At 42.6% G+C, this 14,780-nt stretch overlaps 1 protein-coding gene across 3 annotated transcripts in view; it reads left to right on the top strand.

Annotated features, from left to right (window-relative positions):
• The window catches only part of HNRNPUL1 (heterogeneous nuclear ribonucleoprotein U like 1), a 47,371-nt gene that overhangs the window by 5,422 nt on the left and 27,169 nt on the right, over positions 1-14,780 (top strand). For all 3 annotated transcript variants that reach the window (XM_089684262.1, XM_089684261.1, XM_089684259.1), the window contains exons 2-3: positions 4,569-4,697; positions 9,550-9,694. In XM_089684262.1, coding sequence (XP_089540388.1) covers positions 4,569-4,697; positions 9,550-9,694 — 274 coding nt within the window. The remainder of the gene's footprint in view (positions 1-4,568; positions 4,698-9,549; positions 9,695-14,780) is intronic.

Raw genomic sequence — 14,780 nt, 5'->3', positions numbered from 1 at the left:
GAGGCGCCGGCGGGAAGGGGTTAAGGCCTCGTTTACACCAGCGTGCAGAGACCTCAGTTTTTCTGCAAGGGCGCAACAAGATCAATTGTTCTCTATGTGCCCTGTTCACACCACAACGCTAGTATCAAGTGCATATTTGTTTCTGTGCAGGAATCTACATCGTGTATAAAACGCATTGAAAACTGATGTGAATTCTGTGCGTCAGTTTTCATGCACATATGGTGTGAACGAGCCCTAAAACACTAGCAGGGGTGCTTACATTGATCAGTGTTTATTTATGTAAGGCCCCTTTCACACGGGTATTCTGCTTGTCCTTTTTTGAATGAAAAATGGACAGCAATGCATTCCTATGGGCAAATAGATGTCATCCGTTTACTTCAGTTGTTCTTTGACTTCCATTAAGGTCCTTTTTTTTTTTTTTTTCTAAAAACGGATGTAAATGGAAGAAAAATGAATGTAAACAGAACTGAGCAAAATGGAAGATGGATGTTACCTGATGTAAACTGAATCCCTTTTTTCTTAGCAAAAACATGGCTTAAATGATGATGCCCATGTGAAGGGGGCCTGAAACCTTTATTCCAAGAGGAAAAAAACTGCTGTAACTGCTTATAAAGCATTAACTGGAGCTTGGCTTCGTTAATGTATTTAAATCTGTTGGTACATCTAACACTCCCCACCGAACTGACAATGCTGCTGTCCAAAGGTGCCCCCTGTGCTCCTTTATCCAGAGTGGGGGCACTCTAATAAAGCAGGTGTGTTATTGGCCAGATCACCAGAGGGAATACAGCCAAAGAGAAGAAAAATAATGCAGCCACCACATCTGGTAAGCTGCCATATATGACATATTTGGTTTCGGATTTAATACTGCAAAATACAGTCAGGATTTATGATGGCTGGGCAAATGCTTCCTCAATGTCTTGGTAAGGGGTATGATTTCTTGCAGTGACGTGTACAACCTCCCCTGGTCCCTTTGACAGGTAAAATGGATCAACTGCCTATTTTTACCGTCCCTGGCTGAATGTGTGAACAAACTCTAATTCTGCGTACTTTTGTGGCCTCAGGAAGACTCGATCGTCTGGGCTAAATTTTCTTGGCTGATGGGCTTCCCCAAATACTGGGAAAAGAGGATCATTAAAGCTGAACTCTGGATGCAAAGCCTTTATTTAAATATTGTTTGATAGCCACAAATTATATCAATACACTTTGTGTGCATCAAATGCCATTTGTACAGTTAGGCACTTTAAAGTACCAGCGAGTACAGCCTGTGCCAAGAGCTGTGGGAGAGACCCAGCAGGCCCACCCTCTACTCTACAGGCTGCCTGTAGAAAACCAGAGGAGGGGGTGGAGAAAAGGCCAGTCACCCTGCACAAGGAGAGAGCAGCAGTGACTGTTCTGTATTACAGGAATCTTCTGCACAGAGGTAACGTTTCACATGGATTACTGCACAGATCTGGAAGAAATACACAAAGTAAGAATACATAGGACTTGTGTGTAGACAATACAGTATCTCACAGAAGTGAGTACACCCCTCACATTTTTGTAAATATTATTTTATTATATCTTTTCATGTGACAACACTGAAGAAATGACACTTTGCTACAATGTGACGTAGTGAGTGTACAGCTTGTATAACATGTAAATTTGCTGTCCCCTCAAAATAACTCAACACACAGCCATTAATGTCTAAACCACTGGCAACCAAAGTGAGTACACCCCAATGTCCAAATTGGGCCCACAGTGTCAATATTTTGTGTGGCCACCATTATTTTCCAGCACTGTCTTAACCGTCTTGGGTATGGAGGTCACCAGAGCTTCACAGGTTGCCACTGGAGACCTCTTCCACTCCTCCATGACGACATCACAGAGCTGGTGGATGTTAGAGACCTTGTGCTCCTCCACCTTCCGTTTGAGGATGCCCCACAGATGCTCAATAGTGTTTAGGTCTGAAGACATGCTTGGCCAGTCCATCACCTTTACCCTCAGCTTCTTTAGCAAGGCAGTGATCGTCTTGGAGGTGTGTTTGGGGTTGTTATGTTGGAATACTGCCCTGCGGCCCAGTCTCCGAAGGGAGGGGATCATGCTCTGCTTCAGTATGTCACAGTACATGTTGGCATTCATGGGTCCCTTAATGGACTGTAGCTCCCCAGTGCCGGCAGCACTCATACAGCCCCAGACCATGACCACTAGTCTTTTGTACTCCTCACCTGGTTGCCGCCACACACACTTGACACCATCTGAACCAAATCAGTTTATCTTGGTGTCATCAGACCACAGGACATGGTTCCAGTAATCCATGTCCTTAGTCTGCTTGTCTTCAGCAAACTGTTTGCCGGCTTTCTTGTACATCATCTTTAGAAGAGGCTTCCTTCTGGGACAACAGCCATGCAGACCAATGTGATGCAGTGTGCGGCGTATGGTCTGAGCACTGACAGGCTGACCCCCCACCCCTTCACCCTCTGCAGCAATGCTAGCAGCACTTAAACGTCTATTACCCAAAGAAGCATCTGCGTATGTGGGGGTGGCGAGGCTCCAATTTGTTTTTGTATTTCTTTCTACTTTCATGTATTTTTTTTTTATCTTATTATTTTATTGCCATCACATAGGGGACCAATAGTCCCCTATGTGATATCATTTAAATGGCAGGTCCTCTTGGTAGGGGGGGCAGTGTGCGCAAGGAGGGGGCAGGAGAAGAGCAGTATAAACAGTGAGGTAACAGTGTATACAGAGAGGCTCCCTCAGTGGCTGTCACTATGTCAGTGCCAGTTTTTAAATGCAATTGCCAGCTTTTTTTTTTCTTCACCATAGCTGTCACTTTCTCCAGAGCTCCAGGGGTGGTAGAGAAAGGCAGGAGAGGAGCAGTTTATACAGTGACTGGCTGTCACTATATGTCAGTGCCGGTTTTTAAATGCAATTTCCATTTTTTGTTTTCTTCACTATAGCTCAGAGAATCAGCTGTGACTTTCCCCATGCTAAAAGAAACAACGTTTCCTTTAGCTCTGGGCAAAGTGACAGCTATGGTGAAGAAAAAAAAAAGCTGGCAATTGCATTTAAAAACTGGTGACAGCCAGTGAGGGAGCCTCTCTGTATACACTGTTACCTCACTGTATTCACTGCTCCTCTCTTGCACACATTGCCCCCCCTACAAAGAGGACCTGTCACTTATATGCTATCACATAGGGGACTATTGGCCCCCTATGTGATAGCAAAAAAATCATAAGATGAAAAAAAATATACATGAAAGTAGAAAAAAAAAAAATTGGAGCCACCCCGACATACGCAGACGGTTCGGTTTTCGGCCACATGCATTCTGAATTTTCAGTATCGGTTTTGGCACCAGAATTTTCATTTCGGTGCACCACTATTTTATAGTATAACTAAAAGCAAAGCTTTTTTGTTGTTTTGAATAACGTGAAGAGGGATTAGAACACATCATGTTTTTATTGGTGTTTGCACCTCTGTTAGGCTTTGCTCACACTTGTTACATACTTTTGAACAAAGCACAAAAACATATGTTTTACAGGTGCACAGCGGTGCTATTCATTTTTAATGGCACTCACATGCATTTAAAAGCATGTGTGTTCTTGCAAGCCAAACTGCCTGGTGCTGCAGTACCATGTATTTTGCTGTGGTGCAATTTTTTTTTATTGTATAGGCACCTTTTTTGTGTGTTTCTCACGCATAGGGCAGCCCATTAAAATGAAGGGGCTGCCTTAAATGTGAAGCGTGTAAACTCACAATACGAACTGCATGCGCTCGTCACACCTTCATGATTTGAAAAGAGCCTTAAGGCGATTCACCCTCCTTTATTTGTTCTGTTTATTGTCCTCACCTAGAGTGAAAGTGAAAGAAAATCCCAGATTTTGGGTTGTCACTAGAACATTAATAGAGAGGAAAGCTACCAATTGGGACACTAGTTTTGGTCTCTGGTGACATTCAGAGATTCCATCATTTTTAAGGGATTTCTTGTCGCTTGCTTTTTTTTGTTATGGGACAGGAAGTAAATGGAAATTTCCGAAATAGGACACAGTTGGCAAAAGCAAAGTTGCTGGGGTTCTAACCATCCCTTTATCCAAAATAAAAAAAAGAGTGTTACCTTTAGTTCTACTTTAATGAATACCACCCTACTGTACATTTTACCACAAGGTGGAAACAGCCTTGTCCTTTGAGCATATTCCATACATACTAACGTGGACCTTTTGGGTTTTATTTACTAAAGCTGGAGAGTGCAAAATCAGGTTCAGGTCATAGAAACCAATCAGCTTCCAGGTTTTATTGCCAAAGCTTAATTGAACAAGCTGAGGGTAGAAGCTGATTGCTTTCTATGCAGAAGGGAGCCTGATTTTTGCACTCTCTAGCTTTAGTAAATAAACCCCTTTCTGTCATTGGATTACTGTACTGTTTTGTTTTTTCTCTGTGTAATCTGTGTACATCTGGAACTTCACTAATTCTAGGAGTATTGGTGAGAAAGAACAAATCCACATATATAACAGGAGAGAGAGCTTTGTGGTTTAAGGCAGGCATTTGTGTGATGTAAAACAAAATTAAAAGTAATTGATTTCCTGTTTCAGATTTCGGACCAGACCATTATGGCTCTCCAGGAGGAGGATTTCCACCTCACAACAGACCAGATCCTATTAAGCAGGAACGAGACCAGTTTTATGACAGAAGGCCTTTGGATCCAGGACCTCCTATGCCTAGTATGGTTAATTGGTGGCAAATTCACCTTTTATACAATTTGTTCAATGTACCTTGTTTATTATAAACTGAAGTCAAGCCGCCTTAAAGTATGCCAGTTTCCCCTCTTTCACTGGGCAAAATTGTGAATATTTCCGCCTATGTGCTTCACCTAGTGGAGGTTGGGTGCTTAGAGCTGAGTACCACCCAAAAGTAGAAGCTCCGCTTGTCCCTAGCCTAGCCTAGACACCAGGATGTGCTGTCTTGCAGCACAAATGTTAACTAAATAGTAAAAATGATATCAGATGTTGTTAGCACTTGTGTAGGAGGGAGGTATTCTTCGCTTTCTTGAAGCATTCAGCAACAAATCTGGGAGTCACCATGGCCACCAGAGCTATTTCCCCACTTCATTCCTGTTCCGATGACCACCCAACATTTTTTCAATTTTCTTTCATTTTTGAGTCACCAGTACAGATAGAGGGTGAATCTCCTTAACATGTTCTGGATTGTTTATATGCCAAAACAAATGCACCATACTGTTTTTTTTTTTTTTTCTCTTTTTCTTTTTTTCTTTCCTCCCTCATCCGCTTACTGTATCCTAGCTAAGCTCTGCCACCATGTCAAAAGGTTTGCCCAGATTGAATTTTAGTTTGTTGAAGTGTCTTTTGTCACAATTATATTTTGGTGCTGAATATTCATTTGATTTGGTTTAAACGTAACACTTCACAAGCTTTCCTTCCTGCTTTGCCATGATGCATGTAACTGGGGTAGTAGCATTGTTTTCAAAATTCATTAAAGCAGTGTTTATCAACCTTGTTTTTAGTCAAGGCACCCTTTAGAATGGGGTGTCCCGATATTGTGTATAATTTTAAAGTGTAAAAAATTAAACTAATCGTTTTACATAATGAAGCAACATTCACACACGTAGGACACTCCGCATTAGGGATGATTTATTCTTAAAAAGCCAAATACGCCTTTGTACACTGGTACTGCCTAGTGTTCCATTGTTTTTCTTCTCCATTAGTTTCTCTCCTTCACTCAGCTAATGTGACTCCAGTGCTGATGGGGAGAGACAAACAAGAATGCTGTGCAGACGCCTGACATCATCTTTATCAACCAATGATGTCATTGGTTGCTAGCATGCTAGTGGCTAGAAGGTTGGAATGGTGGACAATGAAGGCTTGTGGCTTTGCATAACTAAAAGGCAGGCTTCATCCACCCACTGGTTTGTATACAGTTTTGTAGATTTTTATGCATTTGGCAAGGCACCCTTGGAAGAAACATGAAGGCACCGTGGTTGGAAAAGGCTGCACTAAAACTTTCAACTTTAGAAGAAAGTGCAGAATCTACCAGTATGAACAGGAGCCAGGCGCTGTGTAGTTTTGTGATAAAAGTAATACACCTTATATGGAGTGTGCCTTTAATAATTCATATGGTAACAAATAAATAACCAGCCTGTGGCTTTAAGAAGCCAGGTTCCAAGATGGACGGCCCGTCCGCTCAGAGGGAAGCAGTGGAGTAGAATACCTGTCAGTGCAGGGCCACGTGTACCCGTCATCCCAGCATCCTGGATGACGTCACCACAATTTGGAGAGATGGAGGGGGGGAACTCTTGCTGGAGCCGCAGCTTTAGAAGGAAGAGGCCGGTTGCCGGGACAACATGTTTCGCGCACATGTGCTTTATCAAATCTGAGACGTCATCCAGGTCGCTGGGACGTCGGGTACACGTGGTCCCTGCACTGACATATTTTTATCCACTGCTTCCCTCTGAGCGGACGGGCCGTCCATCTTGGAACCTGGCTTCTTAAAGCCACAGGCTGGTTATTTATTTTTTACCATATGAATTATTAAAGGCACACTCGATATAAGGTGTATTACTTTTATCACAAAACTACACAGCGCCTGGCTCCTGTTCATACTTCCCACAAACCGATGTGTTTTTACCATGGCAGCAGTGAGTTCTTTCCCCACCAATCACAGTTGACATATACCATTCACTTATTTCCTTTGGGACACATCTGTGCACTTTTATCCAGACTGTTCTTCCAGAATCTACCAGTGCTGCCCATCCTCAGAGCCTTGTTTACCAAGCAGAAGAGAAAAATAATGGAGTGTATCTGGGTGCCAGATCACTTCCAAACAAATGGTAGTATTTTAGTGCCACGTCCTAATTATAATAGTCAAAAATTGAAGGGAAATAAACGGGAGAAAGGTTGCAAATGGACTTTAAAGGCACAGAAATTTCAAACACATATTCGTAAAATCATTTGTACTTTATTATGACAATAAGTCTTGAAAAAACATCTTGCAGTTTAAAAGATCATAGTTATACTGTCCCCGCAGACAATGTCCCACAGCCCACCATGTTCAAGGAACACACTAATCATTAGGGATATAAAAACCACCAGATGGATCCTATGGGGGGGTGAGAGACATTAAGCAGCAGGAAAATGGCCCAACATGTTTTACGACAATGATCGCTTCTTCAGGGGCTTCAGCCTGCGACTTAATGTCTCTCACCCCCCCTATAGGATCCATCTAGTGGTTTTTATATCCCTAGTCATTAGTGTGTTCCTTGTACATGGTGGGCTGTGGGACATTGTCTGCGGGGACAGTATACCTATGATCTTTTAAACTACAAGATGTTTTTTCATGACTTCTTGTCATAATAAGGTAAAAATGATTTTATTAATATGTGTTTGAAATTTCTGTGCCTTTAAAGTCCATTTTCAACCTTTCCCCCGTTTCTTTCCTTTCAATTTTTGTTTACCAAACAGCTTTGCTAATTTTCAACGTTTATTTTTTTGCAGGTTAACTTGCAGGTTGGCTTCTAATTTCAACACTAATCATGGCACATTTTCACCCTTGTTTGAGTTTTGTCAAGCTGCTTTTGTCAATTAGTATTCGATTTTCCAATATGTAGAGTCACCAAACAGTCAAGTTCAGCTGAGTGGGAGCAACTGCTCCATTGTGGGTTAGTGGGAAGTCAGAGACATTATCTGCTGCAGGAAAACCTTGCTATTGCGGACTCCCGTTGTGGAAAAAAGCCAGCTGATGATTGAACACAACAGTGAAATATTAGTTTTGGGCCCTTAAGGAGTATAATTGGTGTACATGAGGTTTGGATAGTCACCAGTGATGGCATATTAAATAACCTCTTCTGTAATATTTTGTGGGGATTATAGATCATCTTAGTATATTGTGCAGCTACAATTTTTTGTTTGAAGGAACAAACTGCATCCTGTAGCAGGAACATATGTGAAAAAAACAGTCTGCAATGCACTTTATAAAGCTGGGATATATCATTTGAACAGTTTCAGATGACTGCAGATTCATTTTGTTGGTGTGGTTACCCAGTTTTAGTCTCAGATAATCTTCTATAAACACTTGGTCCTCCAGGCCGTTGTGCCAAGGTTAATTTGGAAGATTTCTCCTAGTATGCTGAGGGGAAAATGTCTTACACTCTCCAGAGGCAGAACACTGGAGGCAGAGACAGTCAGTTCAAGAGCTTAAATGCAACAGATGGGCAGAAAATACTAGTCAAGGACATTGCATCTACTGACAGATGTGCAACATTGTGGCTGCATGCAGCGCACAGACATAAGGCTGCATATTTTGGCTATTGCTTCCCTAAATATTACATCATTTAACTCCAGTCTTCCCCTTGGCCATGGTTTGGTTTTTATCTTGCTAGTCTCAAGTGTTGTTCATGTAACCTTGTGCATAATGGAAGGAGGTTGGCCATTCCTCATGTCAGTCTCTGCTAGGGACGTGCACTGCAAAAAACGTGCATTCTTTGTACTGGGAAATGCTTTAGCTTGCAAGGGGTTCTATCAGAACAGCAGACCTCCAACATTTTCTACGTCCCATTTGGCATTAGCTGAGCTAAGGGAGCTCCTCCAACCAAACTCTTTACTGTCCTGGGCAGTTTTAAATGTCAAAAATGAACAAACACAGGTTACTGTCAGTAGTATGCAAATCTTACCAATTTTCTCAAAACCTTGAACTTGGCTTAGCCTTGCTGTCTTCTAATTCCAGTAACACAGGTACATCAGAGCAGTGTTTTCTCAACCTTTTTTCAGTCAAGGCACCCATAAAAATTATGGACAGTCTTGAGGCACCCCATTCTAAAATGTGAAAAACTATTCTAATACTTTTATATAACGCAGCAACATCTACACACATAGGACACCCAACATTAAAGGTGATTTATTCTTCTAAAGCAAATACACTTTTGCACACTGGTACTGACTAGTATTCCAATGTTTCTCTTCTCACTCAGTTTTTCTCCATCACTGAGCTAATGTGACCCCAACACTGATGGCGAGGGGCAGGGGAGGGTCAAACTAGGATACTGTGAAGGCAGCTATTATCCTCCTTATCAATTTATGTCATTGTCTGTCAGGACGGCTAGAAGGTTATAATGGTGCACAATGAAAACCTGTGGCTTTGTGTCGCTAAAAGGCAGGTTTGTTCTACCCGCTGGCTTGTATACAAGTTTTGGGCAATTTTTAGACATTCAGAAACCCCTGAGGTTTCTTCAGGGGTTGAGAGAGGCTGCATCAGAGGACAAGTAGGAATGGAAAAAGGAGAAGAGATAAAAAGAAGAAAATAGTCATTTCAATGTAACTGTTGTCCGATATGTCACTTTGATTATGCTTTTTGACCAGATCTGTAAATGTATTTACTTTCTGTTAGGGAGTTGGCGAGTCTCAGATTTTTCAGTAGAGATGTTATTCAGAAATGTTTTACAACTACTGTGACCATTCTTAACATAGGTTTATCTTGTTGCCTTATTCTAAAGTTCTCACTAAAACTGTATAATGGCTAAAATAAAAATGTTATATTAAAAAAAAAACCTTTTTCCTTTTTCAGGCATAAAGACAGAGTTTAAACAGGAGGAACCTGACCCTGGTTACCGGAGCCCAAATGCATCTGGTCCTCCACAGTCCTTCCAAAACCGCAAAAGACCATTTGAGGAAAGAGGGAGGGGATTCTATGAACACCGCGATGATAGAAGGTGTGTACATCTGGCAGTTGCTCATTCTAGATAGGCAGTTACAGATAGGTTTGGTGGTTTAGAAATAAAAATAATTTCAGTCTTTATCTATAAGGTTTAAAAAACATTATTCATTGCGTAATATTGATTTTTAGAAGACTGCTATAGTATGGTCAATCTATCATTTCCTTTAGTAACTTGATGTACAATACATGATAACACAGGGTTCTCCACATTGCGCAGCTCTGAACCACCTCCTCACAACCAAACAAGTTTGTGTTTTACTCGTGAGTGTTTAAATAGATTAGGTCGGCATTCTCTCACAATAAATTCAGATGCTTAACTCACTGGGGCTGACAATATATGCAGCACCACTGGACTACGCTTATTTGCATGGGGTCGCACATACGCGTATGTGTCCTTGTGCTGGAAGGGTGCTGAACAGCTCGTTCCCAGCACAGCATTCAGGGTCTCACAGAGAGCCCCTGGTTCTGTACTAACGATCGGGACCCAGGGTTACCTGATTGCTGTGATAGCCTCTGATTGGCTATCACAGCGATCGTTCACTGTGAACCTTGCCCCTGTGTTCCTCTCTCTGTGAATGGAGGGGAGAGATGCATTGTACAGTTCCTTGAAAAAGTATTCATACCCCTTCAAATTTTCCACATTTTGTCTTGTTACAACCAAAAGTGTAAATGTATTTTATTGATATATCATGTAATAGACCAACACAAAGTGGCACATAATTGTGAAGTGGAAGGAAAATGATAAATGTTCAAAATTATTTACAAATATCTGAAAAGTGTGGTGTGCATTTAAAGCCCCCTTTACTCTGATACCCCTACCTAAAATTTAGTGGAACCAATTTCCAACGAAGTCACCTAATTTAGTACCGTATTTTCCGGCGTATAAGACGACATTTTAACCCCTGGAAATCGTCTACAAAGTCGGGGGTCGTCTTATACGCCGGGTGCTGTGCTGAAACCTTACCGTACTTCCGGGTTGACGCTACTGTGCATGTCTTCGGCAGCAGTAGACGATCGCGGATCACCATAGCTCGCAGAACTGCATGAGACGTCGGATGCAGCAGTGCTCGATTGAGCTTGACTGAAACTGTGATATGCAGAGAAGGGATACACAGTGATTCTGCGCATGTCACAGTTTCAGTCACGATCAATCGAGCACTGAACGGCTGCATCCGACGTCTCATGCAGTTCTGCGAGGAATGGCGATCAGTGATCGTCTACTGCTGCCGAAGACGTGCAGAAGCGTCAGCTCGGAAGTACCGGTATGGTACTGCTGCATCCGACCTTGTCCCCTTAACTTCTATGAGATACGGTAATTAATTATTAATATTATAATGTCTGTGGCAGTTCTGTGCAATTTATGGTATCTTGGAGACAGGCAGGGCTGGGCAGGCAGGGAGAGCTGACCCACCCAATCCAAGCAGGCTTTGTATGCAGTGTGCACAGTGTGCACAGAAAATACTGGTACATTGCTTGCCGTGATTGGTTGGAAGAGGGGGGTAGTCTTATACGGCGAGTATAGCCCAAACCCTATATTTTAACAGGAAAAGTAGGGGGGTCGTCTTATACGCCCAGTCGTCTTATACGCCGGAAAATACGGTAAATAGTCCACCTGTGTGTAATTTAATCTAAGTATAAATACAGCTGTTCTGTGAAGCCCTCAGTGGTTTGTTAGAGAACATTAGTGAACAAACAGCTTCATGAAGGCCAAGGAACACACCAGACAGGTCAGGGATAAAGTTGTGGAAAAGTTTAAAGCAGGGTTAGGTTATAAACAAAAATATCCTAATCTTTGAACGTGTCACGGAGCACTGTTCAATCCATCATCCGAAAATGGAAAGAGAGTGGCACAAATGCAATCCCACCAAGACTTGGCGGTCCGCCTAAACTGACAGGCCGGACAAGGAGAGCATTGATAAAAAATAGCAGCCAAGAGGCCTATGGTAACTCTGGAGGAGCTGCAGAGATCCACAGCTCAGGTAGGAGAATCTGTCCACAGGACAACTATTAGTGATGCACTCCACAAATCTGGCCTTTATGGAAGAGTGGCAAGAAGAAAGCCATTGTTGAAAGAAAGCCATAAGAAGTCCTGTTTGCAGTTTGCAAAAAGCCATGTGGGGGACACAGCAAACGTGGAAGAAGGTGCTCTGGTCAGATGAGACCAAAATTGAACTCTTTGGCTTAAAAACAAAGCATTATTTGTGGCGGAAACCTTGCATGTGTTAGAATAGCCCAGTCAAGAGTCCAGACCTAAATCCAACTGATAATCTGTGGCAAGACTAGAAAACTGCTGTTCACAGACGTTCTCCATCCAATATGACAGAGCTTGAGCAATTTTGCAAAGAAGAATGGGCAAAAATGTTACTATTTATTTCAGGTACTTATATAGCGCCATCAATTTACTCAGAGCTTTACATATATATTGTACATTCACATCAGTCCCTAATCCTCAAGGGGCGTACAATCTAAGGTCCCTAACTTACATTCATACATACCTATTACATATACAGTCATGGCCGAAATTGTTGGCACCCTTGATATTTTTCCTGAAAATCAAGTATTTCACACAAAAAAGGTATTGCATTAACACATGTTTTGCTATACACATGTTTATTCCCTTTGTATGTATTGGAACAAATATAAAACAGAGGCAGAAAAGCAAATATGACATAATGTCACACAAAACCCCAAAAATGGGCTGGACAAAAGTATTGGCACCCTTAACTTAATATTTGGTTGCACACCCTTTGGAAAACATAACTGAAATCAGTCGCTTCCTATAACCATCAATAAGCTTCTGACACCTCTCACCCGGAATTTTGGACCACTCTTCCTTTGCAAACAGCTCCAGGTCTCTCTTATTGGAAGGACACCTTTTCCCAACAGCAATTTTAAGATCTCTCCACAGGTGTTCAATGGGATTTAGATCTGGGCTCATTGCTGGCCACTTCAGAACTCTCCAGCGCTTCTTTGCCATCCATTTCTGAGTGCTTTTTGACGTATGTTTGGGGTCATTGTCCTGCTGGAAGACCCAGGATCTTGGACGCAAACCCAGCTTTCTGACACTGGGCCCTACAGTGCGACCCAAAATCCTTTGGTAATCCTCAGATTTCATGATGCCTTGCACACAGTCAAGGCACCCAGTGCCAGAGGCAGCAAAACAACCCCAAAACATCATTGAACCTCCACCATATTTTACCGTAGGTACTGTGTTTTGTTCTTTGTAGGCCTCATTCCGTTTTCGGTAAACAGTAGAATGATGTGCTTTACCGAAAAGCTCTATCTTGGTCTCATCTGTCCACAAGACGTTTTCCCAGAAGGCTTTTGGCTTACTCAAGTACATTTTGGCAAACTGTAGTCTTGCTTTTTTATGTCTCTGTGTCAGCAGTGGGGTCCTCCTGGGTCTCCTGCCATAGCGTTTCATTTCATTTAAATGTCGACGGATAGTTCGCGCTGACACTGATGCTCCCTGAGCCTGCAGGACAGCTTGAATGTCTTTGGAACATGTTTGGGGCTGCTTATCCACCATCCGGACTATTCTGCGTTGCAATCTTTCATCAATTTTCCTCATCCGTCCACGACCAGGGAGATTAGCTACAGTGCCATGGGTTGCAAACTTCTTGATAATGTTGCGCACTGTGGACAAAGGCAAATCTAGTTCTCTGGAGATGGACTTGTAACCTTGAGATTGTTGATATTTTGCCACAATTTTGGTTCTCAGGTCCTCAGACAGTTCTCGTCTCCTCTTTCTGTTGTCCATGCTTAGTGTGGCACAGACAGACACACAATGCAAAGGTTAAGTGAACGTCTCTCCTTTTTATCTGCTTTCAGGTGTGATTTCTATATTGCCCACACCTGTTACTTGCCCCAGGTGAGTTTACAGGAGCATCACATGCTTGTAACATTCTTATTTATCCGCAGTTGTGAAAGGGTGCCAATACTTTTGTCCAGCCCATTTTTGGAGGTTTGTGTGACATTATGTCGAATTTGCTTTCTTTCCTCCCTTTTTTTGTTTTGTCCCAATACACACAAAGGGAATAAACATGTGTATAGCAAAACATGTGTTAATGCAATACGTTTCGTGAGAAATACATGATTTCCTGGAGAAATATCAAGGGTGCCAACAATTTCGGCCATGACTGTATATACTAGGGCCAATTTAGAAAAGATTCAATTAACCTACCAGCCAGGGACAGACTGACCATTTGGAAACTCGGGCACTGCCCGAGGGCCCGGGGTCAGTAGGGGGCCCCATGAGATGCCCCTGGTACGCCCCTGGTACCTTTTTCATAGGCTTTTTTGAGTTTAGGCAAAGACACAGGGGCCCCATGATCCCCTATTACCCTGGGGCCCCATGAGTTGTCAGTCCGCCCCTGCTACCAGCATGTCTTTGGAGTGTGGGAGGAAACCGGAGTACCCAGAGGAAACCCACGCAGGCACAGGGAGAAAATGCAAACTCCAGGCAGGAGGTGCCGTGGCTGGGATTCGAACCAACGACCCTTGTACTGCCAGGCGGAAGTGCCAACCATTTAGCCACTGTGCTGCCCATACTCTCTAGATCAGGGGTTAAAATTTCGAGTCCAGACCTACTAGCCGGTCACAAAACTTAATCTCCACCAGTTGCCCCACCCAACCATGCCCAGGTCCGCCCCCAGCCCGCCCCCAACCACGCCCCCTTAAAGCTTATGAAATTACATTTTTCTTTAGAATAAATAGTCCAAAATATAAAACTGTACACAGTAATGTATATCCCCCCTCCCCTGTACTCCATTATAGTGATATGACATGTATACAGTAATGTATATCCCCCCTCCCCTGTACTCCATTATAGTGATATGACATGTATACAGTAATGTATATCCCCCCTCCCCTGTACTCCATTATAGTGATATGACATGTATACAGTAATGTATATCCCCCCTCCCCTGTACTCCATTATAGTGATATGACATGCATACAGTAATGTATGTCCCAGCTCCCCTGTACTCCATTATAGTGATATGACATGTATACAGTAATGTATATCCCAGCTCCCCTGTACTCCATTATAGTGATATGACATGTATACAGCAATGTATATC

This window comes from Staurois parvus, unplaced genomic scaffold, assembly GCF_062004578.1.
Source record: "Staurois parvus isolate SC_StPar_1 unplaced genomic scaffold, SC_StPar_1.0 ptg000340l, whole genome shotgun sequence".
Lineage (NCBI taxonomy): Eukaryota > Metazoa > Chordata > Amphibia > Anura > Ranidae > Staurois > Staurois parvus.
This window is presented reverse-complemented; position numbering and strand designations above follow the sequence as displayed.